General features: G+C 49.6%; 12 protein-coding genes across 12 annotated transcripts; 5 read left to right on the forward strand and 7 right to left on the reverse strand.

The window, feature by feature from the left end:
- Positions 1–764: 764 nt before the first annotated feature.
- FPRO_09506 (uncharacterized protein) lies at positions 765–1,308 on the forward strand (the record flags this gene model as incomplete). Its single annotated transcript, XM_031232904.1, has 3 exons — positions 765–801; positions 852–932; positions 1,004–1,308. 3 exons carry the CDS (start codon positions 765–767, stop codon positions 1,306–1,308), a joined length of 423 nt encoding a protein of 140 aa, XP_031082795.1.
- Positions 1,309–2,029: 721 nt separating this feature from the next.
- FPRO_09507 (uncharacterized protein) lies at positions 2,030–2,536 on the forward strand (the record flags this gene model as incomplete). Its single annotated transcript, XM_031232906.1, has 1 exon — positions 2,030–2,536. The coding sequence occupies one exon, from the start codon at positions 2,030–2,032 to the stop codon at positions 2,534–2,536; it is 507 nt and encodes a 168-aa protein (XP_031082796.1).
- A 47-nt stretch (positions 2,537–2,583) lies between these two features.
- FPRO_09508 (uncharacterized protein) lies at positions 2,584–4,303 on the reverse strand (the record flags this gene model as incomplete). Its single annotated transcript, XM_031232907.1, has 3 exons — positions 2,584–3,333; positions 3,386–4,192; positions 4,253–4,303. 3 exons carry the CDS (start codon positions 4,301–4,303, stop codon positions 2,584–2,586), a joined length of 1,608 nt encoding a protein of 535 aa, XP_031082797.1.
- Positions 4,304–4,965: 662 nt separating this feature from the next.
- On the forward strand, positions 4,966–6,138 carry FPRO_09509 (uncharacterized protein; the record flags this gene model as incomplete). Its single annotated transcript, XM_031232908.1, has 1 exon — positions 4,966–6,138. One exon carries the CDS (start codon positions 4,966–4,968, stop codon positions 6,136–6,138), a length of 1,173 nt encoding a protein of 390 aa, XP_031082798.1.
- A 336-nt stretch (positions 6,139–6,474) lies between these two features.
- On the reverse strand, positions 6,475–9,924 carry FPRO_09510 (uncharacterized protein; the record flags this gene model as incomplete). Its single annotated transcript, XM_031232909.1, has 3 exons — positions 6,475–9,077; positions 9,126–9,173; positions 9,243–9,924. The coding sequence occupies 3 exons, from the start codon at positions 9,922–9,924 to the stop codon at positions 6,475–6,477; spliced, it is 3,333 nt and encodes a 1,110-aa protein (XP_031082799.1).
- Positions 9,925–10,803: 879 nt separating this feature from the next.
- Positions 10,804–11,272, forward strand: FPRO_09511 (uncharacterized protein; the record flags this gene model as incomplete). The annotated part of the gene is made up of 5 exons (XM_031232910.1): positions 10,804–10,851; positions 10,910–11,002; positions 11,051–11,054; positions 11,107–11,201; positions 11,252–11,272. 5 exons carry the CDS (start codon positions 10,804–10,806, stop codon positions 11,270–11,272), a joined length of 261 nt encoding a protein of 86 aa, XP_031082800.1.
- Positions 11,273–11,490: 218 nt separating this feature from the next.
- On the reverse strand, positions 11,491–12,657 carry FPRO_09512 (putative NCS6 Protein with role in invasive growth; the record flags this gene model as incomplete). Its single annotated transcript, XM_031232911.1, has 1 exon — positions 11,491–12,657. One exon carries the CDS (start codon positions 12,655–12,657, stop codon positions 11,491–11,493), a length of 1,167 nt encoding a protein of 388 aa, XP_031082801.1.
- Positions 12,658–13,370: 713 nt separating this feature from the next.
- On the forward strand, positions 13,371–14,338 carry FPRO_09513 (putative ribosomal protein L7a.e.B, cytosolic; the record flags this gene model as incomplete). The annotated part of the gene is made up of 4 exons (XM_031232912.1): positions 13,371–13,388; positions 13,457–13,528; positions 13,579–14,088; positions 14,138–14,338. 4 exons carry the CDS (start codon positions 13,371–13,373, stop codon positions 14,336–14,338), a joined length of 801 nt encoding a protein of 266 aa, XP_031082802.1.
- Positions 14,339–15,158: 820 nt separating this feature from the next.
- On the reverse strand, positions 15,159–15,857 carry FPRO_09514 (putative nuclear transport factor 2 (ntf-2); the record flags this gene model as incomplete). Its single annotated transcript, XM_031232913.1, has 6 exons — positions 15,159–15,269; positions 15,325–15,426; positions 15,487–15,558; positions 15,623–15,687; positions 15,768–15,785; positions 15,848–15,857. 6 exons carry the CDS (start codon positions 15,855–15,857, stop codon positions 15,159–15,161), a joined length of 378 nt encoding a protein of 125 aa, XP_031082803.1.
- Positions 15,858–17,577: 1,720 nt separating this feature from the next.
- On the reverse strand, positions 17,578–19,416 carry FPRO_09515 (uncharacterized protein; the record flags this gene model as incomplete). The annotated part of the gene is made up of 3 exons (XM_031232914.1): positions 17,578–17,934; positions 17,988–18,340; positions 18,390–19,416. The coding sequence occupies 3 exons, from the start codon at positions 19,414–19,416 to the stop codon at positions 17,578–17,580; spliced, it is 1,737 nt and encodes a 578-aa protein (XP_031082804.1).
- A 1,621-nt stretch (positions 19,417–21,037) lies between these two features.
- FPRO_09516 (uncharacterized protein) lies at positions 21,038–21,925 on the reverse strand (the record flags this gene model as incomplete). Its single annotated transcript, XM_031232915.1, has 1 exon — positions 21,038–21,925. The coding sequence occupies one exon, from the start codon at positions 21,923–21,925 to the stop codon at positions 21,038–21,040; it is 888 nt and encodes a 295-aa protein (XP_031082805.1).
- Positions 21,926–22,879: 954 nt separating this feature from the next.
- FPRO_09517 (putative PEST phosphatase interacting protein) lies at positions 22,880–26,836 on the reverse strand (the record flags this gene model as incomplete). Its single annotated transcript, XM_031232917.1, has 5 exons — positions 22,880–23,049; positions 23,109–26,238; positions 26,293–26,579; positions 26,633–26,737; positions 26,794–26,836. 5 exons carry the CDS (start codon positions 26,834–26,836, stop codon positions 22,880–22,882), a joined length of 3,735 nt encoding a protein of 1,244 aa, XP_031082806.1.
- Between the last annotated feature and the right edge of the window lie 284 nt (positions 26,837–27,120).

Below are 27,120 nucleotides of genomic sequence, written 5' to 3' on the forward strand. Positions count from 1 at the left end.
GAAAAGTTCTATCTCTGTCGGAGCAAATAGAAACTCATCCTGGCTGCTTCTGGGAATATAATATTAACATAACAAGTTTTACACTCTTCGAATTGATCCTATCGTTGGGCTTTTGGTTCAAGTTAGACTTTACCTAGAGATGAGTACCTAGGTAGGTAAGGTACTTTTACATGATACCTCGGTACATGAGACTTGGTAAAGGTACTAACTAAAGTACTAAGGTACCTATATCTTCTCTTCTTCTGCGTCTTGCTTTCCCGGTTTCAAGATGCTCTATGTAAAGTATCTGAGACTAAATGGGGTACACATTATCATGGTATGAGCGTACTCACCGTCTTCACAATGATCATCTTAACCTTGGACACGCCTCATTGGGCCTCCTTTGCTGAGTCTTTTGCCACTACCTGACACTTGAAGACGTGTCCTTCTCTAGTACGAGTCTTTAGATGAGTCGAATTTAAATCACTGGTGGCATCTCTTTCATTTGGAGTAGTACCTCGGTCACGATTGGTAGAGAGTGAGTGTCTTCTTGATATCGCGCGCAAACTATAACCATGAGAGGTCGACTAAACTTTTCAGTCTGTGCCAGCACAAACTCTTGTGAACTTTATGATGAAGGCAAATAGCTACCTACTTATGTATGGTCAATATGGGGACCTGTCTCTCTTGTACTCTCTTCAAGTTAGTTTCCCCCTTCTGTCGAATATCAGGCAAATACCGCCAGTCTTCTCTATCATGGGTAATCATCCGCAATATTCCCCAACATGTCTGCGATTGGAGAAAAACAACGCCTTGCAATATGTTAGTATCTCGAATTGGGTGGTGATCAGTAACTATACTGACTCTTCTAGGTTATGGCTATATTTTAGTAGCCGTGGCTCAGTTATCCCTAGTCATCGTCGCATCTACCCTCCACAATGACACAACGCCATGTAAGAAATACTCATTGATATAGGTAGTACCCAGCGAGTAGTTCGGAATTGGGCTAACTCTTTCATCTCAGATGCAAAAGCCGCGTATGAGAGCTCCCAAAGAGCAACACGTACCACCAGCGGATTGGCCTTTCTCCTCCTGGTAGTCCAAGTCTACCTCTCCGCCATCATCACCCTCCTCGGTTGCCCCATCATTTTCATTGGGTGGTTTGTTATCGCTCAAATAGTATCTACGGTGTACTTTTGCTATATCCCCTTCAAGTACCCTAAGAGTGTCGCACCGCCTGTGGAAGATGAATGGTTCCTGGCTGATCAAGATGACTTGGAGCTGAGGATTCTTTCGTACAAGATGGACCCGGCATCCTTGAATAACTAAGCTTGGGGATGCTTGTCCTGCGTAAAACGTTGTCACTGGACTGAGAATGGCGGGAGGATCTCTCGGGAATGTAGATCAAGGTCTCCCGTCTCAACGGGCTCCAAAGTGAGCTTGATTATCTCTTAGCGAGATAGATGCCCAGGTTATGAGGCATTCTATGTAACCTTGGCTGTCTATTAGGTATCTACTTACGGAGTACATAGCTACAAGTCACTAGTCGCATACTTGCCCAAGTAAAGTATTTAAAAAGAACTGATGTCACTGTCATGTGCTTCTGTATAGCTCTTTAGTGGCTTGCCTACCTACCTACCTATCTACCTACCTACCTACCTACCTATATTTATAACCAAATGTTTCGTTTTGTTAGTGCGACTCTGCTCCTCCACTTACATCAAGTTACGTCTTCACCGTAGCATCGCCAGTCGTGGGTGTTTCCTAATTGGGAAAGCGGCGCGAGGAACCTTGTAACTATAGTTGAGCTTGAGGCTGACGATCACTAACGACCAAAGAAAGGGTCAAGCAAGATACTGCTGACGCTCGCGCTCTCTAAAGGCCGAATACAGCTACAGAACAAGTATAAATAAGGCTTTTTCCCTCTTCAGTCTTTCAGTCTTTCAGTCTTTTCGTCTGTTCAACTCGACACCTTCATCTTCCCATATTCAACCCTATATTCTTCACTTACACGGAATACACATACAAAGCATTATCTATATCATCAACCATGGCCTCTCAAATCTCAAACTCCTCTCCTCGTCTTGTACGAACTACACACGATGAGAACGGAACCTCCATTTTCGTCCCTGACACAAATGTCACACCCTTCCAGCCCTTTGGCCCTCAAGGCAGTGGCTTCAACGTCTTCGATGTCCGTCAAAGCGTCCCCGTCAACAACACAGACTCTGTCCCATCATTTGAAAACTCTCTTCCGAGATGTCCCCCCAAAGGCTCTCTCTTCTGCATGACCCAGATCCAGCCCGGTGGTAAAGCACCTATGCATCGTACCAAAAGCCTTGACTACGCTGTGGTTCTCTCGGGTGAGATTGTGCTGGGGCTCGACGGTGGAGAGGAAAGGACTGTCAAGCAAGGAGAAGTCATTGTTCAGCGGGGCGTGAATCACAGCTGGGAGAATAGGGGCGACGTTACGTGCCAGATCATATTTGCCATGATCGGTGCTGAAACCATCACTCTCAAGGATGGAACGGAATTGGAGGAGACTGTGTTCCAATGACATAGTCTAAGGGAGTGAACTATAGTTAATTTGGTGTACTCGAATCATTAGATCTCGGATAGAGCACCCAAGCTTGACTTGATGCCCGTGCACTCTCTGATCCGTTCAAACACTCTCTGTGCATCCTCTTTCTGTGAACCCGTGGTCAAGGCGCTCCGGCTTTTGATGATCTTTATAGGCCAAAGCAAAAGGTATGCGCCGACGGCCTGCCAACGAGCCGCCTTTGACCCCGCGTGCCAGCGACCAAGGTGATCGATGTCACCAAACGATTGGGGAACAGTTGCCAGGACCTCGCCAGCCAAAGACTGGACAGTGCTGACTGACTCTGTGGTTCGAGATACAACTCTGGAGTCTGATGGTAGTGCAGTATTGACCATTTCCAAGCAAGCCACCAGTTTCTGATGAAGAATGATGCGCGCAGTACGGTGGTAATTCCACTCATAGGCCATCCATAAGTCAGGATGAAGCTGGATAGACTCTGGCAACCAGAAGTTGGACTCTCTGTTCTCGAGTACTTCATCACGAGCCCTAGACTGAAAGTTCCATTCTGGTTTCTTTCGCCAGTGAGTAGCCTCTTGATCAAGGCGGAGCATCTCATCTATCAGGTCTAGCAAACGGTGTGCTTCAGTGTCTCCAGCATTGATAGAGCTCAGTAACTGGTTTGCCTGCTGACACACCTGATTGATTGCTAGACCGTCTTTTTCTAGCTTTACCGAAGCCATATCGTCGTTCAACTTGTCAAGCCAGCCTTGCGATTCAGGGAGTGGGCTTAATTGCTTAGCCAAGTATTGTTTTTGCTTCTCACTGTAAGTCCAGCATTTACTTGCACGGAGGGCGAGGGTTTCTTACCAGTCTATGGTGAGCTAGACGGAACAGACCCCAGCCACGGGGATCATGGAATTGCTCCTGGCCACGGAGTCGCAAAATATGTGCCATGCCCTGGGCGTGCGCACCAGTTGTCGATGAGTCAGGCATAAATATTGTCCGTAGGAGTGTAAGCTTGGTAGGTTGAGTGCAGTTGTGTAGTGTATTCACCTCAAATATGTCTAGCATAACGACTGCCATCAAATCGTAATCATCTGGAGTCTTGTTCTTCTCAGCCAGCGATTGTCCAAGGGCACTAAGAGCATAACCATAGAGCTCGAGCGACCTCTCGACTAATTCCTCTGAGCTTTGTTCACGAGAAAGGTCTGCCAAGGCACATGCTTGAACAGCGAATCTCAATGCGTAGCGGCCCTCAATGTTGACTTCTTTGAACAAACAAGGGAGATGCTCAAGAAAGCCAGGGGAGGATGACTCGTTACAAGGAAGCAACACGTATTTCTCCATGAAGATGTTCGCTATCTGTTCATCCTTGGAAGCGGACTCTGTTTTGGGCGGGTCTTTTAACCATGGAAATGCTGCTGGAAGATTGACAGGAGTAGTCGAAGAGAACGCGCTCTCGGGGGCACGCTCAACCGATCTACTCCTTGTACGATTTTCTCGGGGAGATTTTGAGCTGCTGGAACTAGACGAGTTTGAAGGAATAGAAGCTTGGCTCTTCAGGACAACTTTTGCAGTTTCGTGTTGGAACATGAGGTCGCCTTCATCTCGATACCCTACACACAGCTCATTGCGGGCGATACAACGTTGACACGAAGGGCGACTGCGGTCGCACTACGATAATCAGATTAGTTCTCGCTTGGAAATAATAATGATAATACAATTGTTGATTACCTTGACTCGTCGTTGGCGGCAGCGAAGACAGCCTCTACTTCGATGTGACATTGTTGTTGTTGTTGTTGTTGTTGCTGTTATTGCTTACACGTACCTAGTTTGGGTTGAAAGGTCCAAGTTACCCCACGGCACTAATAAACTTGAGCCTCTACAAGAGCCACGGCCATCAAACAATGGTAAGATCACGAACAAGAGACCAGACGAACAAACCTCGAAAGTATGACAATGCATTGGGCTTATCAGAAGGACTCAGGCTATGGACATGACTCAAAGGCTTACATCGACTTGGAGCAAATGAAGCATCAGTGTTCACTCTCGAGCCTACGACGGAACACACAACCAGAAATATTGTTTCCTAACAATCGATGCATATTCTAGTTAAGAATCTGTTCAGGGCTTCTGAATGAGCAGTTCGCCCTCCACACAAAGTGTTGTTCGGCGTAGATAGCTTGACTCTTGTTCATAAACACCATGTCGAACAAGATATCTCAGATATCTCCTGTCCAACTGAACAACCTGACACTCGTCCCTAACTCTATAAAGGATACCTCGAAAGATGACACAGCCAGTCAACTATATAATGATAACCTGTCTTCAATATAATGACAATCTCTACGACTATCAAAGTACATGCACTTTTGCAACTTCAGCTTCAATAACCGGTTTTAATCATCACACATTCCCCAAGATATACAGCAAAGAAACCCATCAAAATGCCTTCATTCAACGATCACCGCATTCGAAAGCCCTATCCTCGTAGTAGAGGTCCCACCCGCAACAGAAATTTACAACAATCTTTGAACATCAACACCAGCCAACGTGATGATAAATTCAAGACTAATATCTTTGCTCACGCACACTTCTCCCCAACCCAGCCCAGCCAACCAATCTGGAAGCAGGAAGATGCATGGCTTCACGTTGAGCAGAAGGACTCTGTTTCGGTTCTCATGTCTTCTCTTCACTCTGCAGCCGATGACTGGGAATGTAAGGACTGTAGCTGGCAGCTTCGTAACCTGGCAGCCAAGTTCTACACTCAATTCCACTCAAACAACAAAGGCCTGCCTACTTCCTATCCTACGGAAATGGCTACCAGAGAACCTTCATCTTATCGACGAAGTCGTCGCCATCGTCGCCGAGATTCAGACGCCGTGTCAATGCGCTCTGCTTCCTCTGTAAGAAGCTCGGCTTCTTCGAACCTTGGAGGCGATATTGCGTATCTAAGACGCTGCACACTAACAAAAGACGTTGGACAGGACGGGCAATCCTTCTATGGAGTCCACCAAGCCCATCTTGATCTTAGCCTCGGAGAAACTGTCAGCGTCCACATGCGTCCAACCGACCAGAGGCGAAAGCTCAGCGAACTCGGGCCTGGAACCATCGTCTCGGCTCCTTTCCATAGCCAGAATCGCGACGACAAGGTATCGACGACTAACTATCACACAGCAGTCTCTGGCTTCGGCCCCATCTACTCCAAGTACCGCAAGATGATCACCATCGAGATTTGGGGAGATCATGCCGTTTGCCTGCCCATCTACAGTTACAACGGCAAAGGTCTTGAGAACCGTGGAGGCATGGCAGACGAGTACATGGATATCCGTGATATCGATGACGACGAGCCTGAAGATGGCGATACCCATCACAAACCGCTTATGGCTATCCGCAGTGAAGGGTGGCCTGGTAAGAACACTTTCATCTGTGGCAGGTCAGTTGTCAAACTGACAGAGAAAATCACCCACCACGCGTTCCAAAAGTGTTCCGTTGAAGGGTCTCTCACAAACTCGGACTTCCAACGTATGTATAAAGCATATCTCGGGCTGCTACAATCAAAGGCGCTGGAGGTCTTTGGCAAACCTGTCGAGGCTATCATTATACCAAGCAAAGCATAGACTAACAATAGGTAAGTCACATAGTTCTCTCTTGCTGAGCATTCATAGACACTCGCTAATACAAATTTCCTTTGTTAAAAATCATATTCCTATTCCTATTCCTACTCCCGTTCCAGGTCCTGGTCCTGCTCCTCATGCCCTTAACCTCCAAGAAGCATCGTTCCGTTCCGTGACCTGTCTTGTCTAGTATTTCAATAACAACAATACGCTTGCTACAAATAACGACCCCTGTCTCTGGCGAGATCAAGCCAACAAAGCAACCCACGCCGATCCTACCAAGGTATATAGTACATCCGTAACCCCTAACCTTCCCGTAATCAACCGCTTTCAATAAAATTAGATATCCTCTCCCTCGGCATCCACATCCTCTCCTTTAGCAGCCTCTTCCGTTGATCCCGATCCCACATTATTTGCAGTAATCCCATTGACTTTGGCACCATTAGTCTTCGTCGAGACAACGACCGAGTCTTCTGCTGCTGAGTCGAGAACTGCCACCTCCTGTTCTGGCCCCTTGGCTTCTGTGACACCTTGCAATTTGGCTTGGCGATCGACCCAGCCGGGCGGTAGACCAGGGCCACTGGTAGCGTTACCGTAATCTGATTTCTTTGTTCCCTTTGGCCATCTACCTGGTCCCCGGCCGGTCCCTCCAGTCTTTTTCTTTGAACCCTTGGGCCGAGACGAGGATGGCCGATGGCTGTTGCTGGGACGCTTCGGTCTAGGAGCACTGGCTGGGCGAGGGGCTGTCGGTCGACTGACAATTGGTCGAGCTCTTTCTCGTCGACCACCAGGTACGGCAGGGAAGACTTCAAAGCGGGTGAACGGAATGTCCTGGTATGGCAGTAGCCAAGCCGGGGGGCCCACGGCTTTTGCATCTTCCATTTCAACATCCTTATCTTTCTCTTGCCCGGGCGCCACATCTTCGATAGACTGGACTGGCACTGGCTCCGCACTGTGGTTCTCGGCTGGAGACTCCTGGGGTTGTTCTCCATCGATGTTCATTGGAGCATCGCCGTCTGCATCTGCGACTGCTTGAGGGGCAGACGTATCGTGCTTCTCCCCATTGACCATTGGCTGACGGTCCTCGATGGCAGCCGTGCCATTTCCCTCGTCAACCTTGGCCTCGTCGTCTTCCCTTGGCGCGATGGTATTGATCGGTGGGCCGAGTTCAAAGTTGACGGCATTGGTTCGACCCATCACATACGGAGTCCAAACGAGAGCTTCGGATTTTAACTGAACGTAACCCTTGGCTTCCCACTTGCCCACGTATTCTCGACAGTAATCCAAATCGACTCGGAAGGCATACAGGTTGGTCTGCGGATCTCTGACAAGGGCCCTAAGACCTTCCAGTGCAGAAATGACATCGTCCGGGGTCATGCCGGTATTGGCCGATATCCGTTTTATGCTAAGCCCTTCCGTTGCGTGTTTCTCATTCTCCATCACCTTCAAAAAGTATCGACACAGAACCAGCCGCCAGTAATTGCGATACGAGACCAGGCCCATATCAGAGAGAGGTTTCTCGGGAGAGCCCGTCTTCTCCTCCACTTTGGTGAGCAAGTAGGAAAAGTCTATAAGCAAGTTGCCGTAACCTTTTCGTTGGTGTATTGGTAATGTCAGAATACATGAGACATTGTTTTGGCTGCTAGCCCTCTTTTCTTTGGAAAAGTACCCCACAAAGTGGTAACCTGTCTCGTTGTATTCGCATAAAACATAGAAAAGGAAGGGTTCAACGTCGTAATACAAGGTTTTCGAACCCAGGAACAGCTTGGCAAGAAGGCACAGATTCTGGCAGTAGACCGGATTCTTGCGGCCGTCGACCTCAAAAACGGAGACTGACCCATGACGATAGATCTCGTCTCCTGGTGGATGCTTGGCTGGGCATTTGAGTTTGTGCCTCCAAGCAACGTAGTCAGAGTTCATGTACTTCAGACAGAACTCACAAATGTACAGTACTCGATTTATGCTGTATTCGGCAGGATACGGCGCAGCATACCAAGTATCGATCTCCCAGCCGCCAAAATCGATGCATTCGATCTCACTGCCGTTGTTGCCGGCCTTTTTCGATTTTCGAACTGGTGGGTTGGGGTCTTCTTGCATGGCCTGCAGAAGACGCGCTCTCCAGTCATCTTCAGCCTTCTTCAGAGTAGAGGTGAACTTGTTTCGATCATCCTCGTCAGGGAGAGTCTTGGATGTGTCGGCCTCGACCTCGGTCAATATGCCGCCGTAGGGCTTGCCCTTCATCTCATCGGCCTCGCGATCATAGAAGGAATAAAATGGTTGTGAGTAGTTGTCCGATGTAAAAGGCGTGGGAAGGTTAGATATAGTTGCAGCAGTAAGGTTGGCTCTGGCAACTGGAGCTGGAGTCGCAGCCAGGGCTTGTCGTTGAGGGGTCGGGCGCGTGGCACTGCCTGGCTGCCTTCTCTTTTCTCGCTTTTTGCGAGATAAGATTTCCTTAAGATTGCCAGGCTTGACATGAAGTTTAAGTACAAGTGAGGTACGAGTACGTTTCTCTATTGAGACGGGTGGGGGTCGTGGAACCTTGAGACGCACAGTTCTGGGAGGGTGGTGTCGTCCTGGTTCAGCGCTTCCATTTCGTGCTGTGCTCTCTGACCCTGCGTCTTGGGACTGGTTTCGTCGTCGTTTCCTCAGCGAAAGCCCGCTTCCTTCATCTTCTAATGATGAAGATTTGCGTTTTCTCAAGCTGCGAGGGGCGTCAATGGGCTCCTCATTGAGCTCACTGTCATTGTCGCTTTGAGAGCTGGCATCTTCGTCATCGTTCACGTGCTGACCAGATTCATGCTCTCCTGGTACCTCCGGTACATCAGACTGTTGGGAGTGTATCTCGGCATTGTGTTCAACATCGCGATCCTCCATCTCCTCATCTTCACTCCCCACGTCGGATTCTTTGCTGAAGCATTCAGGGCATTTCCAACTCTCGGGCGCTGGTATTGTCAGCATTTGCTCAACTGTGCTTACACATTGAAACATACTATTCTCCGCACTCATTGCAGCCGCATCGCGCGCGCATTGTTGGTGAGCTGTACTTGATAAGTTTCCAAACCGAAAAAATAATAATGCATAGGTATTGATGTGGTAGGTGAACTTACCATTACCACCACAACGCACACAGGCCAAATAAACCTCAAACTCCTCGCTGGGGTCTTCGTCTTCATTATGGCCGCAGAAGATACAGTTGCTCGAGGCGGCCATCTCGTCATCTTCATGATCTTCCTCGGCCTCTGCAGCATCATCCCATGCGGCCTCCTCGTCTGACTCGTCGTCGTTTGCGCTTGGTGATTCGGATTTATCGCTTTCACTATCATCTTCGTCGTCGCTTCTTGTCCCTGGTTGGAACTTGACGGCACCAACACCTTCGTCTTCCTCATAGTCTTCTCCTTCAGCATCAACATCTTCATCCTCCTCGGCATCTACATCGTCTTCTTCATGTTCCTGATCTCCTTCAACATTTTCGTCATCTTCCTCATCACCGCCTTGGGGAGGTCCAACACTGTCGTGAGAAGATGCCTGCGGAGGTACCGTATAGTCGTTGTCCTCCTCTCCAGATGCGTCTACATCCTCGCCAGATGCATCGTGGTCGCCGAACTCGGCATCGCCATTCTCTGCAGGGGCTTGATTCGTATCATAGCTTCCTTTACCTCCGCTTGGCCTAGATGCGATTGTTTTTGTTGTTTTGCCTCCTGTTTCGCCTGCCGTCTCATATTCAGCATCCTCGTCGGAAACCATGACGCTGTGTGGAAGCTCTTCAGCCATAGTTTGTGCGCCTGTCATGGTTACCCCCGCGTCCCAAAAGAAAATGTCCTGAAACGAGAGCCCCGAGTTTGCATATCGGTCGCTTTCGGTAGGTTGCGAAGGGTTTCTCGCAGGGTGGTCACGTCTGCTTCATCGCGGTACGCGGGCTTGCATCGAGGGGCGGCCGGGAGCGAATGCGCAGTACAGGTTGCTTAAACGAAAACTCGAGGGTGAATTGACACGCCCAATTTGATTTGAACCACGCGTTCGTAGAGAGTCTAAAGATCGTAGAGATGCGATAGGAAAGCCGCTGAATCACGTCGCGTCAACTTGTGTGATATCAAACAGCAGCCGCGGGAGCTAGTTGCCACAGTGCGTGCGACAGCTTCTTAGGGAGCCCCTCCAGGGGAAAGAGAAAAAGTCCAGAATGGTAAAAGCGAAAGTGCTTATCGGCGGATTATTGAAGAACTGGCAGTTTTAGTATAGTATACAGGTGTAAGGGAAGTAAACTAGGTTTTTCCTTTGATCCAATTCGGATTTTAAAAGTCTTGAGAGTGTTGAATCACTATCAATAGAGAACCTGGAGTTTACTCCTCCTTTTCTTCTGTTCTCTTGCTATGCTTCTATTGCTATGGAGCTTGGTAACACACTGTGCGACAGGTCCCCTCAGTTACTGTACCGCGACGCAGGGATAGTTATGGGGCTTCTGGCCTCAGGCACCGAAATCCGCATCACCAATCGCTGAGTCGTCAATGGCTCGGTTGGACGTGAGCTTCAATTCAAGGCCCGTTTGCTCGGTAGACTCACGACCACCGCGACGAACCCGGAAGACAGGTCAGGCCCGGTCAATTCAAATTCTCGTTCTCCGATACATACGTCAAGTACCTTTGAGTCTGCTCAGGCAGCGCCGCCGTCACGATGCCCGTCCCTTTTGAGGCTCTTCTTCCCTATGCCATCATGATTGGTGTATGTCACCATCCGATCTCGCTACCGCACGATACCGAAGCTCATTGATGATTGATAGATGTTTGGTATCTCTGGTACTGGTCTTGCCGTCGTCAAGAACTGGCAGAACGAGGGCAAACGACCCCGTTACTCCGTGGATCAATGGGATAGAGTAAGTTATGGGCATTCGACGGTATCGTCAATACTAATTAGTTTATAGCAAAGTATGATATGTCCAGCCGGATGAAAGCTCGAGGGTACTAACGAATTGAACAGTGATGGACCGTGACCGCCGACTTACGGGAACTCTACGAGGACAAACAGACAAACCGGAAGCGCCTTTAGGCTTCGAGTTGAACAACCCTTGGAAGGTTTGTTTTTCTATTCAACCAGCGATTCAAGCATTAATTCGATCAAACAGTTGGAAACACGCTTTTCTTAAATGGCGATATGAAACCGAGGGCAAATAACCAGAGAAGACAGCCCAGAACTGCAATTATAAATACACATATTTAGGGTACTAGTAGCAAGGCATCGAAGCCTATGAGACGGATGGACAGTGGCCAAGAGAAAGATTAAAACATTCCCAAACAAAGTACTTTGTTCAAGTTACAGTGCAATGAAGCGACAGAAAAATTGGTCTTGACAGCAGGGTATCCATTATATCGCTATCTCTGCTCTATTCTTATTTAGACCCTCCAACAATGTGCAAGCCTGGCACATGGTCTGACTCGACATGTAACCACACTTGACACATTTCCCTAGGTTTTGTTTTGGTGCAGGAGTCTCCTTTTGCTTCTTGGTCCTTCTTGGCAAGGCAACTATGTCGTCCTTAGGTGCTCCATTGGATGTGATCTCTGTCTCGAGAGCTGCAGACTCGTGCTTTTTCTTCAGGCTGGCCTCGACCTGGGCCATCTCATTGCCAGAAGTCCGCCCGTTGGCTGATCCGCAACCTCCGAGTCCCTCGCCTTCGTCGCAGCCACACGCAGCTTGGCCTTTGTCTGGTGCAAGTCGAGCCATGTCCTCTCCACTTCGTACAATGTCGAGAATTGCACTTGGCCGCACTTTCTCCAGATTCTTGATAAGTCCACGCGCGGTTCCCCTGAAAGCCTCGGGGCTGTAAATACACTCTGTGCTGAAGTAGTCCAGCTTCTTGTGATGTGCGTAAAGTACGATCTCCTTCTCGTATGCATACTTGAGAGGCTTGCTTCTCTTGACCTCACTGCTTGCGTTTCCGGTAACAATACTGGTACTTCGGGATAAGCGTGGCATGTCGCCTCGTAGCAAGTTCATGAGAACGGTTTCGGCAACATCGTCAGCGTTGTGACCAGTGATGACATGCTGAATGGCCAGCTTTTTGGCTCCTCGGTCGAGGGCCTGTCGTCTGAAAACACCACAATATGTGCAATTTCCCTTCTTTCCGATAGTCTCGACAACTTGGTCCATGGTCCATCCGTACAGTTCATCGTAACCAACAATTTCCAGAGGCATGTCGTATTGAACAGCATTTCGCTTGACTGTCTCTAGGGAGTCGTCCCGATATCCCTTGATGCCCTCGTCGACACTCAAAAGTACTAGGTCGAGTCCATAGTTGTGTCGTTCATTCAAAGTCTTCATTACAGAAGCCAGCACTGTTGAATCCTTGCCACCTGAAGCACCAATAGCAACTCGTTCACCCGGAAAGAAGAGGTCTGATGATGTGATTGTGTGATGGACTTCGTCCTCGAACACTCTGATGAAGCAGTCTCGGCATAGCTTGTGATGGTTCTTGGGTCGCTTTACAACAGCTCGGTTGTTTTGACACCGAACACAAGGTGTAGGTGCCATTTTGCTGTTAGTGGAGTTGAAATTCTCAACTGAGTCTCAACTGGTTGGGTCTTTGTGATTGTTTATATGGACGAAGTGAGTGGACGACTTATCCAAGAGCTTTTATGCCGACGAATTTCAGTTGTTTTTTTTTTCAGGGGAGTCTTTTGAAATTTACTTTGACTTTACAGATTCTAGCTTTCTTTTTTCCTCCATCAAGATGTTGCCTTCCAATTATTGACTCAAGCAGTGAGTAGTATGTTTGCCTGACTGTAAGAGTCACAGTCACGTGCGCGGCATTAGTCGTGAGAAAAGATCGATCCCACCCTTTCCCCTCCCCTGCCTGGCCTTAGGTTGTTTCTTCCAGCCAGTGGAGTCGAGTTTTTCTCAATGTGGGTACAGATTTCAAAGAAGCCCTAATTATTTTTCACCAAAGGCACTCGCTTTTCTTCTTATTGACTTTTGTTCTCCATCCACCATCGTGTCCTGGACTTTTGCTCTTCAACCTACGAGCAACTACTAACCCCAACTATTCAAGATGGTGAGTGAATGAAACAATCGACTCGACTCTAATGGCCACAGTTTTGTGAGTCAAATGCGCTTTATTGTGCAATTGAGCCACAGCGTCGTCCACTCCGTGGTCGACACATGCTGTTGGTATTCCGCCAGTATTCGATCACTGTGACAGGTATCGAGCTGGTGAAGACTTGGCTGGAGATGCGGCGTGTGCAGAAATGCCACGGCCTATTCTCGTTAGAGTTCAGAGAAGACCTTTTGTTGGCTTGAACGCCTTGCTGATGTCTTCTTTTCTCAATGACAGCCTCCCAAGTCCGGCAAGAAGGTCGCTCCCGCCCCTTTCCCTCAGGGTAAGGCTGGCAAGAAGGCCGCCAAGGTTAGTAGTTCTCTTGTCTCTTCTGGTGGGATAATCGCTGACATTCATAGAACCCTCTTCTCGAGAAGCGACCTCGCAACTTCGGCATCGGCCAGGACATCCAGCCCAAGCGAAATGTCTCTCGCATGGTCAAGTGGCCCGAGTATGTCCGCCTCCAGCGACAGAAGAAGATCCTTCAGATGCGCCTGAAGGTTCCCCCGGCTCTCGCTCAGTTCCAGCACGTCCTCGACCGCAACACTGCTGCCCAGGCCTTCAAGCTCCTCAACAAGTACCGACCTGAGACCAAGGCCGAGAAGAAGGAGCGTCTCCTCCAGGAGGCTACCGCCGTCAAGGAGGGTAAGAAGAAGGAGGATGTTTCCAAGAAGCCTTACACTGTCAAGTACGGTCTCAACCACGTTGTTGGCCTCATTGAGAACAAGAAGGCTTCTCTCGTCCTCATCCCCAACGATGTCGAGCCCATCGAGCTCGTCGTCTTCCTCCCTTCTCTTTGCAAGAAGATGGGTATCCCTTACGCCATTGTCAAGGGCAAGGCCCGTCTCGGAACGGTCGTCCACAAGAAGGTATGCTTATCGAAACCATGAGCTCAAGTTCGTGTCTAACAAGTCACAGACCGCTGCTGTCCTCGCCATCACCGAGGTCCGCTCCGAGGACAAGAACGAGCTCTCCAAGCTCATCTCCGCTGTCAAGGACGGTTACCTTGAGAAGCACGACCAGGCCCGCCGACAATGGGGTGGTGGTATCATGGGTCCCAAGGCTCAGATGAAGATCATCAAGAAGCAGAAGGCTCTTGAGGCTGCTACCAAGATCTAAGGCTATTTGTTTATACCCCTCACAATGCATTGCGATTTCGGGATCAAACGGTGTTGCACGGTTCAGGGCATGGAAAATGAATGATTTTTCTCGGGTTACGTTTCGTCCCATCCCACTTCGCAGTGACCAGTGAGGCCAGTCTCATGACCCTCCTAAAAAATAGATGATGAGCTTGCTTCTTGGACAAGACTTCAGCCTAAAGTGAATGTTTCGCCTTTTAAATGTCCTATTAAGAGGATCTCAAACCCTAGCCTCATCAAGTGCCTTCTACGTGCCCATACAAGCGGATTGGGGTTTTGCATTGATTTTGACAGAGCTAGCACGCAAAATATGTTACATCTTGCCATTTCTACTGCTGAAGGATTATATAGTAGTCAGGGCTGTGGCTGCTGAAGCAGTTTATTCCTAAAGATACAACGCCAATCACGGTACTTGACCATACTCGGGTATACGTGACGTATGTCGCACCGTTTGCATTCACACTGATCAACCTTGGGTGGCTTTATCTTGCCTTGATCACTTCAGACCCTATTTGCTATGTCATCGAGCTGAGGTTGAGCACTCATAGCTTTGGGAACCAATGATTCAGCTTCATTGGCGAGAGGAAATCCAAGATAATCACAGCCGACTCAAAACAATTGCGTTCCCTTCAAGCCATGCTCTAAATTCATCTTATCGTCAAAAAGAAGCTATTCTGTTGCCATTGCCGCTTTAATTTCCCCTCGTCTGTCGCCCCACTTGGTGTGTTTGTGTGTTTATAAACGTCGCTCAACTCATTCAAACAACAAAAGGCGCCGGCCGGCAGTGTAACTGCTTTCGATTAACCGAAGACAAGCTTGAAGATGTCGTTGTAGACGAAGTACTGTCCATTCGCATCGCGGGCGAGCTGGAAAGACTGGCTGAAGTTCATGGGGCGCTGCTCCTCATCGACCTAATATTTGTTAGTGGGCACATTTCAGTAGGCTGTGGGATAGTCGTAAACATACAAGGAGAGCACCGGTAATGAGGATTATGACACCGCCCTGGTCATTGGAGGGCTGGGCATCGAGGGTAGAGACTTGGTGCTTGACCTTCTCAAAGGGGAGGCCCTGTTGGAGAGATTGTTAACAACGCCGACTCGAAGTCGCTGGTGACGAAGGGATGCATACAGCAAGCTTCTCGGTAATAGCCTGGGTGCCGAGGACGGAAGCAGACTCAAAAGTCAGCATAGAGTGGTCTCGCTATTATCAGAGTTAGCGGGTTGTTCTACTAGAGTGCTCGTCGTTGAGCTGGAGGGTCACTTACGTAGAGAGCAGCGAGACCCTTGCGATCACTGTCGAAGGTGTTGTAGTAGAACTCAACAAACTGCTCTGTTTGTTTTTCGTTAGGATTCTCTTCATGACCGTGTGGGTTGGACTCATAAATCAGTCCAGGAGGGCTCCAAACATACTGGCAACTTCCTCAAAGTCTAGAAGTGTGCGCGGTTAGATTCTCTCGTCGTACAGCCATTCCAGAACAGTATAAACTCACTTCCGGCCATTTTGAAGTCTGGGGACCTGTCCTGGTCGTTTTAATCGCTAATGCGTCGAGAAAGGGGGATCCGAAGGGTTTTAACTAAGGTAGAGAACCGTTGGGTTGTCGCAAAGTCTGCCTGAGGGGAAAGCAATGGAAGCGAGCAAGGAAGAGAGAGATGAGATCGAATGGATGGTGGGGTTGAGGGGGCACAGTGCAGATTAGGCTCAAACGTCAGCGATGATGGGCTGCTCCTAGCTGGTGCCCACTGAAATACACTGCAGATTAGGTACAGGGCTGTGCTCATACAGTGCGGCTTCGCTATAAGCATAAATGGCGGGATGGAGCTTGGATATGCCGATAATTGACCATACCCCGGTCCGCCGACTGAATAAAATTGCGCTGGAGCTGCTTCTGAAAAACTTTCTTTGTCTTCAACAACAATTCAGTTTCCGACAACAATTGGTTCCCGCAGATATTTTCAGACGGCAAGCTCTTGAGAATATGCAGACGCGCTCTGCAGCATCAGAATAACATATCTGCAGGGTTTTTCAGACCAATAACAGTAAGGTACGTTTACATGACACGACACAAGAATACACGTCTCGATGCCTCCAGCGCACACTCTGGACGCGTTTGGCACCCCCTTTTGCATGATGACAAACTCTTCCATTAAGAACGGCCAACTGAATCTCTATGTTGATTTCAAAATTATCAAGCTCAACAGTCTGACATGTCTCCCTCTCATTCATTCTTCACACGAACAAACGTGTTAGAAGCACTGCGCTAACATGGCAAAAAGTTTAGTAAACGATTGACACGAACCTTGTCAGGATTCATTTTCATTGCCAGCCTCTTGCTCGTTGAGTCGGCTTGTTCCTTGGAAGCCATTTAATAGAATGCTATCAATTGATTATTACTCTGACCTTGACTTTATTACTGCGTCCAATCCTGAATCAGTGACATGCATACTTCATGAATGTGTACTGATAATGGCCAGTCGTATATTCTTACATCCATGATCTTAAAGCTCCGGGCTGCCCCCTCATCTAGGGCTAGAGCCAACAGGCTTCCTCATATCCCAAGCCTTGTCCTCTCTATAGCTACGATTCTGACTTAAGGGGTGAAGATAACGTAGCGGAATGCCATACCGAACTGTCGAACTAGACGATATCAGTACTATAGCCTTCAAAGCCTGTCTGGTGCATATAGCCATCTACTCCAGTTGGCAAGGACGAAGTAAAACAATGCCCTTCTATTGTTCAGGTAATGATATGTCACATAGAGTTAACCGATTCACCGAACACTGATTCCTTCTGCTGGCTCAGACTACTCGATTGTAGAACCTTCTAACCTCTAGTAAGTAACCCACCCATGCCTCCTCAAGATCAAGAGTTGCTTGTTTTCCTGCACCAAGAAATGACAGGCTGCCTCGATACAACGTGAGCCACTTGCTTCCCAAACCAATACTTCCTTAACCTTCGCCTGTACACCACATGAGCTTCATAGTGAAAAGTTTATATCTTGCGCTGTCAATACTCGTGCCGGTCAAGGAGTAAACCCTTCGACCGAAGAACTGGCCCATCAGTTTATGTCCAAGCTGCTAAGGCTGTCCATATCGACACCCAACGGTTGCTTTATGTTTGGAGCAAACCCGTCATTTTTTGTCGGTTTCTTTCGTAATTCAATGAATAGACGTCTCCGCTGAAGTCTGTAAGATTGATCGAAAATCGAGGATTCTGCCATCATCATAGCTCCTCCTCATCCTCAACCTTCGGTTTTTGGGTTTCGATATTGGAGGGCGTTCCTGACCCCGACCCAGATCCCCCAGAAACAGCTGAATCTACCTCTGATTTCAAGCCAGATCCTGTTGAGAGGTTCAGACCTCCCGGTCCGTAATCCACACTGGGTCGGTATTTCTTGAGGGGACTCTGGAAAATTGACTTGCTAGGTGTATCAAGGCCTACAGCATTCGAGAGAAGATTGTTGGCGGGAGAGCCCCCTGTGGTAGGTACTTGTGACGTGGATTCGCTAGCTGCGGTCGGGGTTTGTGACAATTCCGGTGTGGCCAAGCTGTCTGGGTCTGCAGAATGCGCCCTCTTAAGCTGCATCATATTGTCAGTTCAAATATTCTGGAAGATATAACCCCCGAGCTTACGTGAATACGATCCACGCCCTCAGCAAGTTCGCCTTGGAATTTGACGTCTTCTGGTGCGAGTTTTGTGTTCACATCTTTTGCGTACACTTCCTCCATCTTGCCGAGGTTCTCGTCGTCCTCTTCATCATCGTCGTCGCTATCATCGGCGATGTTTCCATTGCTCTTCTTTCTAGCCTTGCGTCGTCTCGAGGCTTCGGTAGCCTGGTCGCGGAAAGCAGAGAAGCCCACAGTGCCACCAGCCTTGAGAGGTCCGAGGCTGGAGAAGTCTAGTTGACCTGACCTCCGTTTGGCTGATCCAGGGGTTGTCTGAGGGTTCTTTGAGGACTGCAGAACCCCGATCTTTTGCAATTGTCCTGCGATGTGGGTTAGTGTACGATCCTCAAAACGCCCAGTAATACTTACGCTCTCCTCGGTAAAAGAAGGTAAAGACAGCGTAGGGCTTGTCTGGTCCGTCAATGCCCGTGACTGTCTGTGTACTGATGGTCTTCGGATCAAGAGTCTTGGGCTTCGCGAAGCTTGTCGTGTGTTCAACGTCGGCGTCGATGCCATTTCCTTCCTTAGAGCCCATGTCATCTTCGTCGCCGTCGTGAGCACCGAACTGGGGTGAGTATTCACCCTTCTTGATTTCGCCAGAGGCAAGCACGCGGAACATAGCCACCTTGATCTGCCCAGTCGCCTCAGGTGGTTCGTCATCGTCGTCGGACCATGAATCAGAGTCGTCCACGACAGCCTCGATAGGAGACTTGTCGTCAGCGCCATAGCGTAGTGTGTCCCTGCGTCCTGTAGATCCCTGTTCCACATCGGCACTGGCGTTTCCTTCCATAGCCCGTTGTCGTCGGCGGCGTTTCTCAAACTTTTGGCGACGCTTCTCTAGCTTCTCGGCGGCATCATGGCCTTGTAGGTCCAAGCCGTTGAGCCAACGCTCGAGGCCAACCTCGCGGAATAGAAATTCTCGCTCAGCCAGACCGCCACCTTCAGAGTCTGGCACCTGAACCCAGCGGCTGTTGACCCATGTTTCCTCACCTGGTCGCAGAAGAGTAGCAACTTCCTCCTTGGCTCGACCGTCAAAGTAGATGTAAGCAGCGATGGTCTCATTTTCGGAGTTGGTCATGGGGATGTAGGGATTCACAACGCCAGAGGACTTATTCCGATCGCCGGTGTTCAGACCGCCGACGAACTGAGGTTTCGGGTAGGGGTTATCATCACTTGGCTTCGGGGTCGAGTATGGGATGGGCAAGCCCGGGGTCAGAAGGGTGATGGAGATTGCGAATTTTGCAGGCTCGGGTTTGTTTGACTCAGCGAGCTGAGGTTGGGGTACAGGAATGTAGGTACTGATTCTTGAGAGACGAGATTGCTTCTGCATGCCATACTCTGGCAGCGGGGCAGAGTTCGCATGAATGCTGACCGCAATGCCCTTGAAGCAGGGCATCGTGACGGTATGTGGTGTGCGAGGGTTGGTGGCTGGTGTATGTATATAGATTCGAGAAGAGGGGAGGCAGAGAGAAGTTGATCAGGGCGGTAGTTGTGTAAGACTTGACTGTGACGTCTCGTCCCGTCTGCGTCTAGGCTCGTTCAAGGCTGGGCGAAGGCGAAGGCGAGGGTTCAAGCTGAGGAGTCGCAAAGAGTGAACAGCAGAAGCAGTCGTTTGCTCGCTCGCAGGTGCTAAACACAGCGCATGCGGTCAGGTCGGTGTACTCAGCTCAGGTCTGGTCTCTTGGTGATTGTCGGGTTCAGAGTTGATTCGGGAGACGTCGAGAGGAACAGGCGGGCGGTGGAGGGAATCGCAGTAGTTGGCCCGCAATGAGTCCAGGTAAATCGAGCTAGTAATAGCGGTCGGTACGTAGCGGTAGCGGTAGCGGCACGATTGCTGTCAGGTACCTTACCTTACCAGGTAACTTGGGGGTGGTCGGGGATGGCTAGGTAAGGTAGGATGTGGATTGTGGTGGAGACGGTCGAGTTGTTCGTTCAGTTCAGTGAATGAGAACCATGTCTCTCTAGCGTGAGTGTGAATGGATGTGAAAAGGCGAGAATTTAATTACACAGAATAGAACGAATAGTCGATGAATGCTAGTGACGCCAGGTGGTGTTGTTGTTGAGTTACACTACCTACACTAACCAAGGTACCTCTAGCAGTGAAGAATGATGCTCAATGCGTTTGATTGTTGGCAACAGAAAGAAGGTGGAGGGGCTTTGAGGGGCTCTGGGAAATGGGTCAGCCAGAGAGCATGGGTGAGTGTTCCCCTAAGCTACCTTACCTACAGCAAGATGCTCAGGTACAATGGGGGGTCACGACAGCCCGAGCCCGGACAGGCCCAGCCAGAGGAGAGCGAGTGTGGATGTGGATGGAGGGGTTGAAAACATGCATGTGCACTGAAGAATTAGTTAGTGAATTTCCAGACAGGAAGACTTCAATTCGATTACCAGTTCAATGTGTACCTGAGGTAGTGTACCTAGGTACTAGTTAGGTAGATGACTGGAAATTGCTGCGCTCTTCAAGCAGTATGAAATAAATGCTCTATTTTCCAAACAATGAATACTATCGTATTCTTGGATTGACATCACAATACTTTCAGCCATTGTCAATGGTGGGTTGCCATAAAAAGATACTGCCAACAAACGGTGAAAGTGAATCGCCCGCTGTAAAAACCCATCAACGCCTTGGAACCATTGACCGTCGGTAGCCAGGCAAACGACTCGTAAATTACAATCCAATGGATCCCTCGTTGTGAGGCAGAAGCGCACGCTGCTATTCTTGATAAAGCGTTCGTTCTTTGACTAGGTAGCCAAAAACAAAAGAAAAAAAGGAAAGAAAAAAAAACCAGCCAGGCTCTACCTACCATGAGCTCGTCATCGAATTACAGTCAACTTGGCATGCATATCGGATCAGCATGTCTAACTTACCAGGCAGTTTCCCCTGCATAATAAACATCAAATCCTCAGTTGACAACACATTCTTATTCTAGTACTGCATATCATAAGCCACGGGTATCTGCTTCCACTCATTACACTCAGTCTCTCTCTATATTAAGGCCTCGCAAAACTTCCCTCCTCTACAATTTATTACATGACGTTCGCCTTCGAATGTTTGAAATTCCCTCCTCACTATAACTCGTTCCGATACCCGAATCCTTGTGTTGCACATCGTCGTCGTCATCGTCAAAACTACCCTCATCTTCGTCATCAGCGTCGGCTCCTGCTCGAGGAATTTCAGATAAAGGCTGTTCAGGGTCCGCCTCTGGTTTGATGTCGGGCTCGTATTTGAGCGGCTGCTGTCTTCCATATGTTGGAAAGGTCTCTGCGCGATCTGTGTCCTCATCTTCATACTCATATCCTTCAGCCTCAAGCCTCCTGGTCTTGTCATCGGCATCTCCAGGCGGTGACCCTGAAGTCATGCTCCAAAGTCCCCAGGCAAAACCCATAAAAATAACTTCAAAGGCCCAAAAAACAAGGGTCAAGGCGATGAATGTTGAGATGCGATAGTGAACCATCATCCACCGGAGACCACGAAGCTGAGCTGTGAGCTGAAGGTAAGCATGGTAAATCTGAATGGTCTGGCCCGCTTCAACCTCCACATACGCTGACCTCGGGAGATCCGAGGCTTTTGAGAACAAGACTCGCTCGGCCAACGGGATGACGATTGAGTTCGTGCTTGAACCTGGTGTGAATAAATGGTAAAGCAGAAATAGCACTCGAGACGCAACCGATACTAACGGGTCAACGTAAGGAAATAGAGCAGGCCTGCGTGAAGTGAATAGTACATTGGCCCCTTCCAATCCTTGGTGTAGCGATGCGTGACGTTCCGCCGCAGCATGCAACCCAGCATCAGCTTGTGAGTCGACCATGTGCAGGGTAATCATGAAGTTACCGCGCTCCACGTTTGGATTCGAGCGAGGCATCGCTAAAATTAACGACACATCGTACTCCTGCTGCGTCTTCATTGGCGGCGTTTGAAGGGAGGCGATTCCATACGGGTTGATGCCAGAGCTGTAACCATTCTATCAGTCAGGCGAGCAACATAGCAACATATACAGCATCATAAACCCACCCATATTGGAGATGTAATGGCAAAGTTACGACCTCGTGAGGAAGGAAATTCTGGAAAAAGAGCAATGAAGCAATAGCAGCCGTGCAAAAGAGGGTTGCTGCTGTCGAAACGAGGAGTACGGTGTTAACGACAGCTCGCTGAACAGGTTTAGACGTGATAACACGGGCGGTGTCTTGTAGGGTTTCCTTGTCAGGCAAAGTCAGTCGCGTATGGATAATAAACAGCAGAACAACTGACCATGCTATAATGCTTCAGATTATTCAGGTCATTAACGTAGACGACATGGGTATGAGTACGAGCTAGGAATTACAGGTTGCGAAATTGAAGGGAGCAAAGGTCAAAGGGAGTGAGTGAATGAGTGGCATGTGAAGGCGGCAAGCTAAGGTACAACCAGCTCTGGACCTCCGGCGGCCTCAACGTCATAATTCGGTACGTACCCACCTTAGATAGGAGGGTATTCAACTTCACGGGGCGGACAGCTCAAGCAATTGTAGAGGATAGGTAATTTCGACACATTAATTCAGAATATCTAATGTTTCCATAACATCTACATACGATGATTCTTATTTCCATGAGGTGATATAGAAGAGCAGTCGTTTCAATCTTTCCCAATAATCGTGACACAAGTAAAAAGAAAATCAGAATAGTCTGAAGCAACAACAAGGAGGCCAACGCTTCCTTGCCAAATATTTGCTGTACAAGATAACAACGTAACGAAAGGTATAAATCAAGTCGTGAACCAATTTCGTCGGGGCCCTTTTCCTGCCGTAATCCTAACCTACAATTCAATCATTTTGCAAGAAACATCTCAAAAATTCGTCCATCAAGTCGCTCATATCATAAGAGTCTAGCACGCCGCAAGATAATTGCTTGGGACCAGCCCGACACTTCCGTCTCCGCCGTGGACTTCAGCCTCCCACCATCCGTCGTCTTGATGACGGAGGACCGCAAGATAGTCACCCTTGCCAAAGCTTAACTCCTCGGGAATGGCTGCTTGATACATATACAATGCGCGTGCTGTGAAAAGGTCATGTTAGTCTCTTCCGCTCTTCGATACTGGATAATCAAAGACTTACCATAATGCAGGATTGCTCTGCCATCTCCCGTATACAGCCGAGACGGATCAGCAACGCTCTGACTACGTTGACGGGTACTACCATCGTCATAGTAGCTCATGGCTCTCGAAGCAGGGCGGCTGCCTCGACTCCTCTGAGAACCGTAGGGATCATCAACCGGCGCGAGCTGAATTGCCATGTCGCTACCTGCATAGCTGCTTCCGGGGCGATTCTGCTGGGCATAAGGTGAAGGAGAAGGCCCGCGGCTAGCGGCCTGCTGAGGTGACTGGGTATAATACCCCTGGGCAGAGCCATGCTTCTGTGGTGAGCTCATGACAGACGGAGAGCGTTGGCTAGCAGCGTAAGGGTTGGGCGAAACCGATCTGTAGCTCATGTTGTCGTTCATAGGTGGTTGTGGAGACACGCTACGAGCTGGTGCTGGCGAAGTTGCTCTGGGCATATCAGAGCCTCTGGTGCCAGGTCGGGAGCCAGGTGACGATCCGTAAATACCAGATCCGCCACGAGACATGTCACTTCCCCTTGTGCCTGGTCGCGAAATAGGAATTCCGCGAGTGTCCGATCGGGGCATCTCGCTTGCTTTGGTTCCCGAACGTGCCACAGGTGGTGTACTATAGCCGCCAGTATCTCCTCTACCCATTTCAGTGCCCCGAGTGCCTGGTCGAGGCATGGATGCTGAGCTATAGCTTCCAGGCTCGCCGCGTCCGTTATCGGTAGCTCTAGTAGGCTGTCGTGACACAGGGGACGCGCTGTAACTACCAGACTCGCCCCTGCCATGGTTAGTGGTTCGAGTTGCCGGTCGTGAAGCACTTGGTGGGACGCTCTGGCTTGGTGATGGCTCAGATCGCCTTGTTTCGGTTGCTCGAGTGTTGGTCCTAGAAGCAGTACTATTGAATCCTCCTGGCGAACCGCCTCCACTCTCAAACATGCTTCGTGTTTGTGTGGTAGCCTTCTTGGTCGCTTCCTTCATTGCCCTGGAAGTCACTGCAGGTGGTGGGACACCCAGACGTGAAACTGGGGTTTGGTAGGATGGCGGCGGTGTTCCTCTCTTTGCCGCTGCAACATCCGGGTTCACAGGAGTCGGAGCTGTGCGAGAGGCTGAGGCTTGTCTTGAAGCAGCCTCTGATGCTGGCGCCGGAGTGGCAAGCCCGGAATAGTGATCAGCGGACATTCTCATTGATGACTGCTTGCCTAACGTGACACCTTTCAGCTCCGCAAGGGCCAGAGCGATTGGGTCTGTTTCCTCGGGTGTCTGTTCGGTGGCAGCTCCTGGCTTCTTCTTTGTGTCAGGGGTAGATACAGGGAAGACATTCTGTCCCACTCCTAGAGCTAGACTGGCATTGGCATCGATGGGCTCGGGACTCTGAGTACGTTCTTTGGTGACAACACTGCTGGATTCTTGTGTTTGCAACTGTGGTCGGCGAACGGGACTACCCGAGTTTTGCGTGCTCGGTGCGTGCCATGTGTTCCTGTTTGATGACTGAAGATCCTTGTTGCTCTTGCGTCTGAATGGGCTGTGATTTTTTAAGAAACCACCACTCTTCTTCTTAGCAACTAACTTGACTGGGCTCGGACCATTGCTGACAGCGGGCGCCGGAGCCGGAGCCGGAGCAGGAGCGGTGACTGGAGCCGGAGCAGGGGCTGGTGCCGGCGCAGGTGCCGATACTGGTGCTGGCGCTTGAGTTGGGACTGGGTTTGGCTTTATAGGATCCTGCTTGACAGGTGAAGTTTTGCCGCTCGGTGGTTCCACACTAGAGAACGAGTTGGGGTTCGAATAATCACTATGGGAGTCTCTGCTCGAAGGTCGAGCAGATGTCACCTGTGAACTCTGGTCCGAGATGGGGCTGGGCCCAGTCCTGCACAGCATCGTCATGCCGTCCAGGGGGTAAGGGTCGTGTGGCACGGCTGCAACAGCACCATGCTGGTTGGCATCATACGATGCATGACCTGCAGGTTGTTGGCGGCGATACGGATCCTCCATTGGTCGCCTTACTTCCAGAGATGTTCTTGCATCCATTGATTGTCTTGCATCAGCACTGGGTCGAGACTGCATGGAAGGCCGAACTTCACCAGAGTGACGCATCTCCAAAGACGGTCTTGGATCGTGATGTCGCATATCTGGATGTCGCATGTTCGCGTGTCTCATATCTCCAGATCTGCCATCAGCGGGTCTCATCTCCAGAGGCCTCATTTGCTGTTGCATGTGGTGTCCTGTATGGTGAGCAACCTGCTGGGACGGTTGCTGACGCTGAGGAGAGTACTGCTGCTGGGGGTGATGCTGCAGCTGTGAAGGGTGCTGAAGCTGAGAGTGGTGCTGCAATTGGGAGGGATGCTGATGCTGGGGAGCATATTGCAGTTGAGCGGGGTGCTGCATCTGAGAGGGGCGTGGTATCTGCTGTTGACGCGGTTGAGGAGGTGCCTGGATTTGCTGAGGTTGAGGCTTCTGAGTGCCGATTTGGAGTATCTCGTCAGGGGGCAGCGTTGCTGGCTTCTGGCTTGGAAGGTCGCGTTTGCTTGAAGCAACTTCTCTGTGCGCCAGGTCGTTGGCCAGAGCAGAATTTGGATCATGATGCGACTCGAACGTCGAAGGTTGAGGGGACGACGAACGGAAAGCAGGGTTGATGCTGCGAGGAAATTGAGCGACAGAATAGTTGTCGTCTTCTGACGTCTCAGATTGGTTATCCGTCACATCTCCGCGACAGAAGTTGATATACTTGGGAGCGTCTGGGATCTCCTGGCCGGTTCCCTTTTCTGTAATGAAAGTGATGATGTCCTTTTCCACATCCATAACCTCCAATGAGAGTCGGATCTTTTCGCACGACGAATCGTCACTAACGCAAACTGTGGAGGCGATATTGGCAAATGTCCACAGGCTACTCTTGGTGAAGTCGAGTCGTTCTTCCTCCAAATCTTGGAATTTATCGGCGGCTGACTTCCACTCTCTGTTCCATCTTGTTGTCGTGTCTTCGAGTGCTTTAACCGCATTCTCGTACTCCGTATTGGAAGTTGCCAGGCTGATCTGTGTCTTTTCGAGTTTGGCTTTGTTGCGTCGTTCTTCCTGGCCCATTACCATGTGGCCTTGAGCAAGATAACCCTTGATCTTCAAGCACTCTTGCTCATACTTGTCTCGTGTCTAGAACCAAAGTCAGCTTCAGTGATAATGGAGAGTCGAGAAGAGTAGTCGAACCTTGTTGACCTGCTGTGTCTGCTGCATCTTGACCTTCAATAGCTTTTCGACGGTATTCTGAATAATCTTTCGTCGCTCCTTCATTCCGCCAGCAAAGGCAGCGAGTGGTTCCTCAAGCTCTGATTTCATTTCTGCGCCAATGAGCTGGTGCTGCTTGGCCATTTGTTCGACTTCGCCTCGGACGGTATCCAACGATGTCTTCAATGTACCAGACTCCTGCGATCCTAAGGCTTTGCGACTCAGGTTCAATAATTTGCGGGAGTATTCCTCCTCAATCGACGCTCGAGCTGCAGCATATTCAGTCAGGTGGATTTCTTTCAATAACTTCACTTGTACGCACCGCCATAGAATGCTCGTAGTTCATCGCATGTAGTCTTGGCCGCAGTCATGCGACTCAGCAGCGGCGCCACGCCGGCATCTTCTTTGCCCCAAAAGTTGTTTGCGACTGCAGTATCAGGTATCAGTCATGGAAACGTCAAGACATCGCCAAATTTTGCTCACAAGACAGCGCAACGGCTGGAGTTTCAACCGTTGATGCGGGCATGATGCCCAAGGGTATTCAATTTCAAATGTCAAGACAGACGGACGTGGTGTTGTTTACAACGAATATGGATGATTAAGGACCAGCCTGAGTCGCACTACTCTCCACACTAAGCACAGAGGAAGCGAGACAAAAAGGATATCTGGTATGTAGCCCTTTCAATGGTGATAAAGGGAATAATGTACGGTGAAAGGAGAGCTAGCTGTATTGTTTTGGTGGCGTGTAGCTGTTGGCACAGCAACAAAGGAAGCACTGACCACCGGCGTTGGTAACAAGGAAACCTTGGA

Source organism: Fusarium proliferatum (assembly GCF_900067095.1).
Source record: "Fusarium proliferatum ET1 genome assembly, contig: FPRO_scaffold006, whole genome shotgun sequence".
NCBI classification, from domain to species: Eukaryota; Fungi; Ascomycota; class Sordariomycetes; order Hypocreales; family Nectriaceae; genus Fusarium; species Fusarium proliferatum.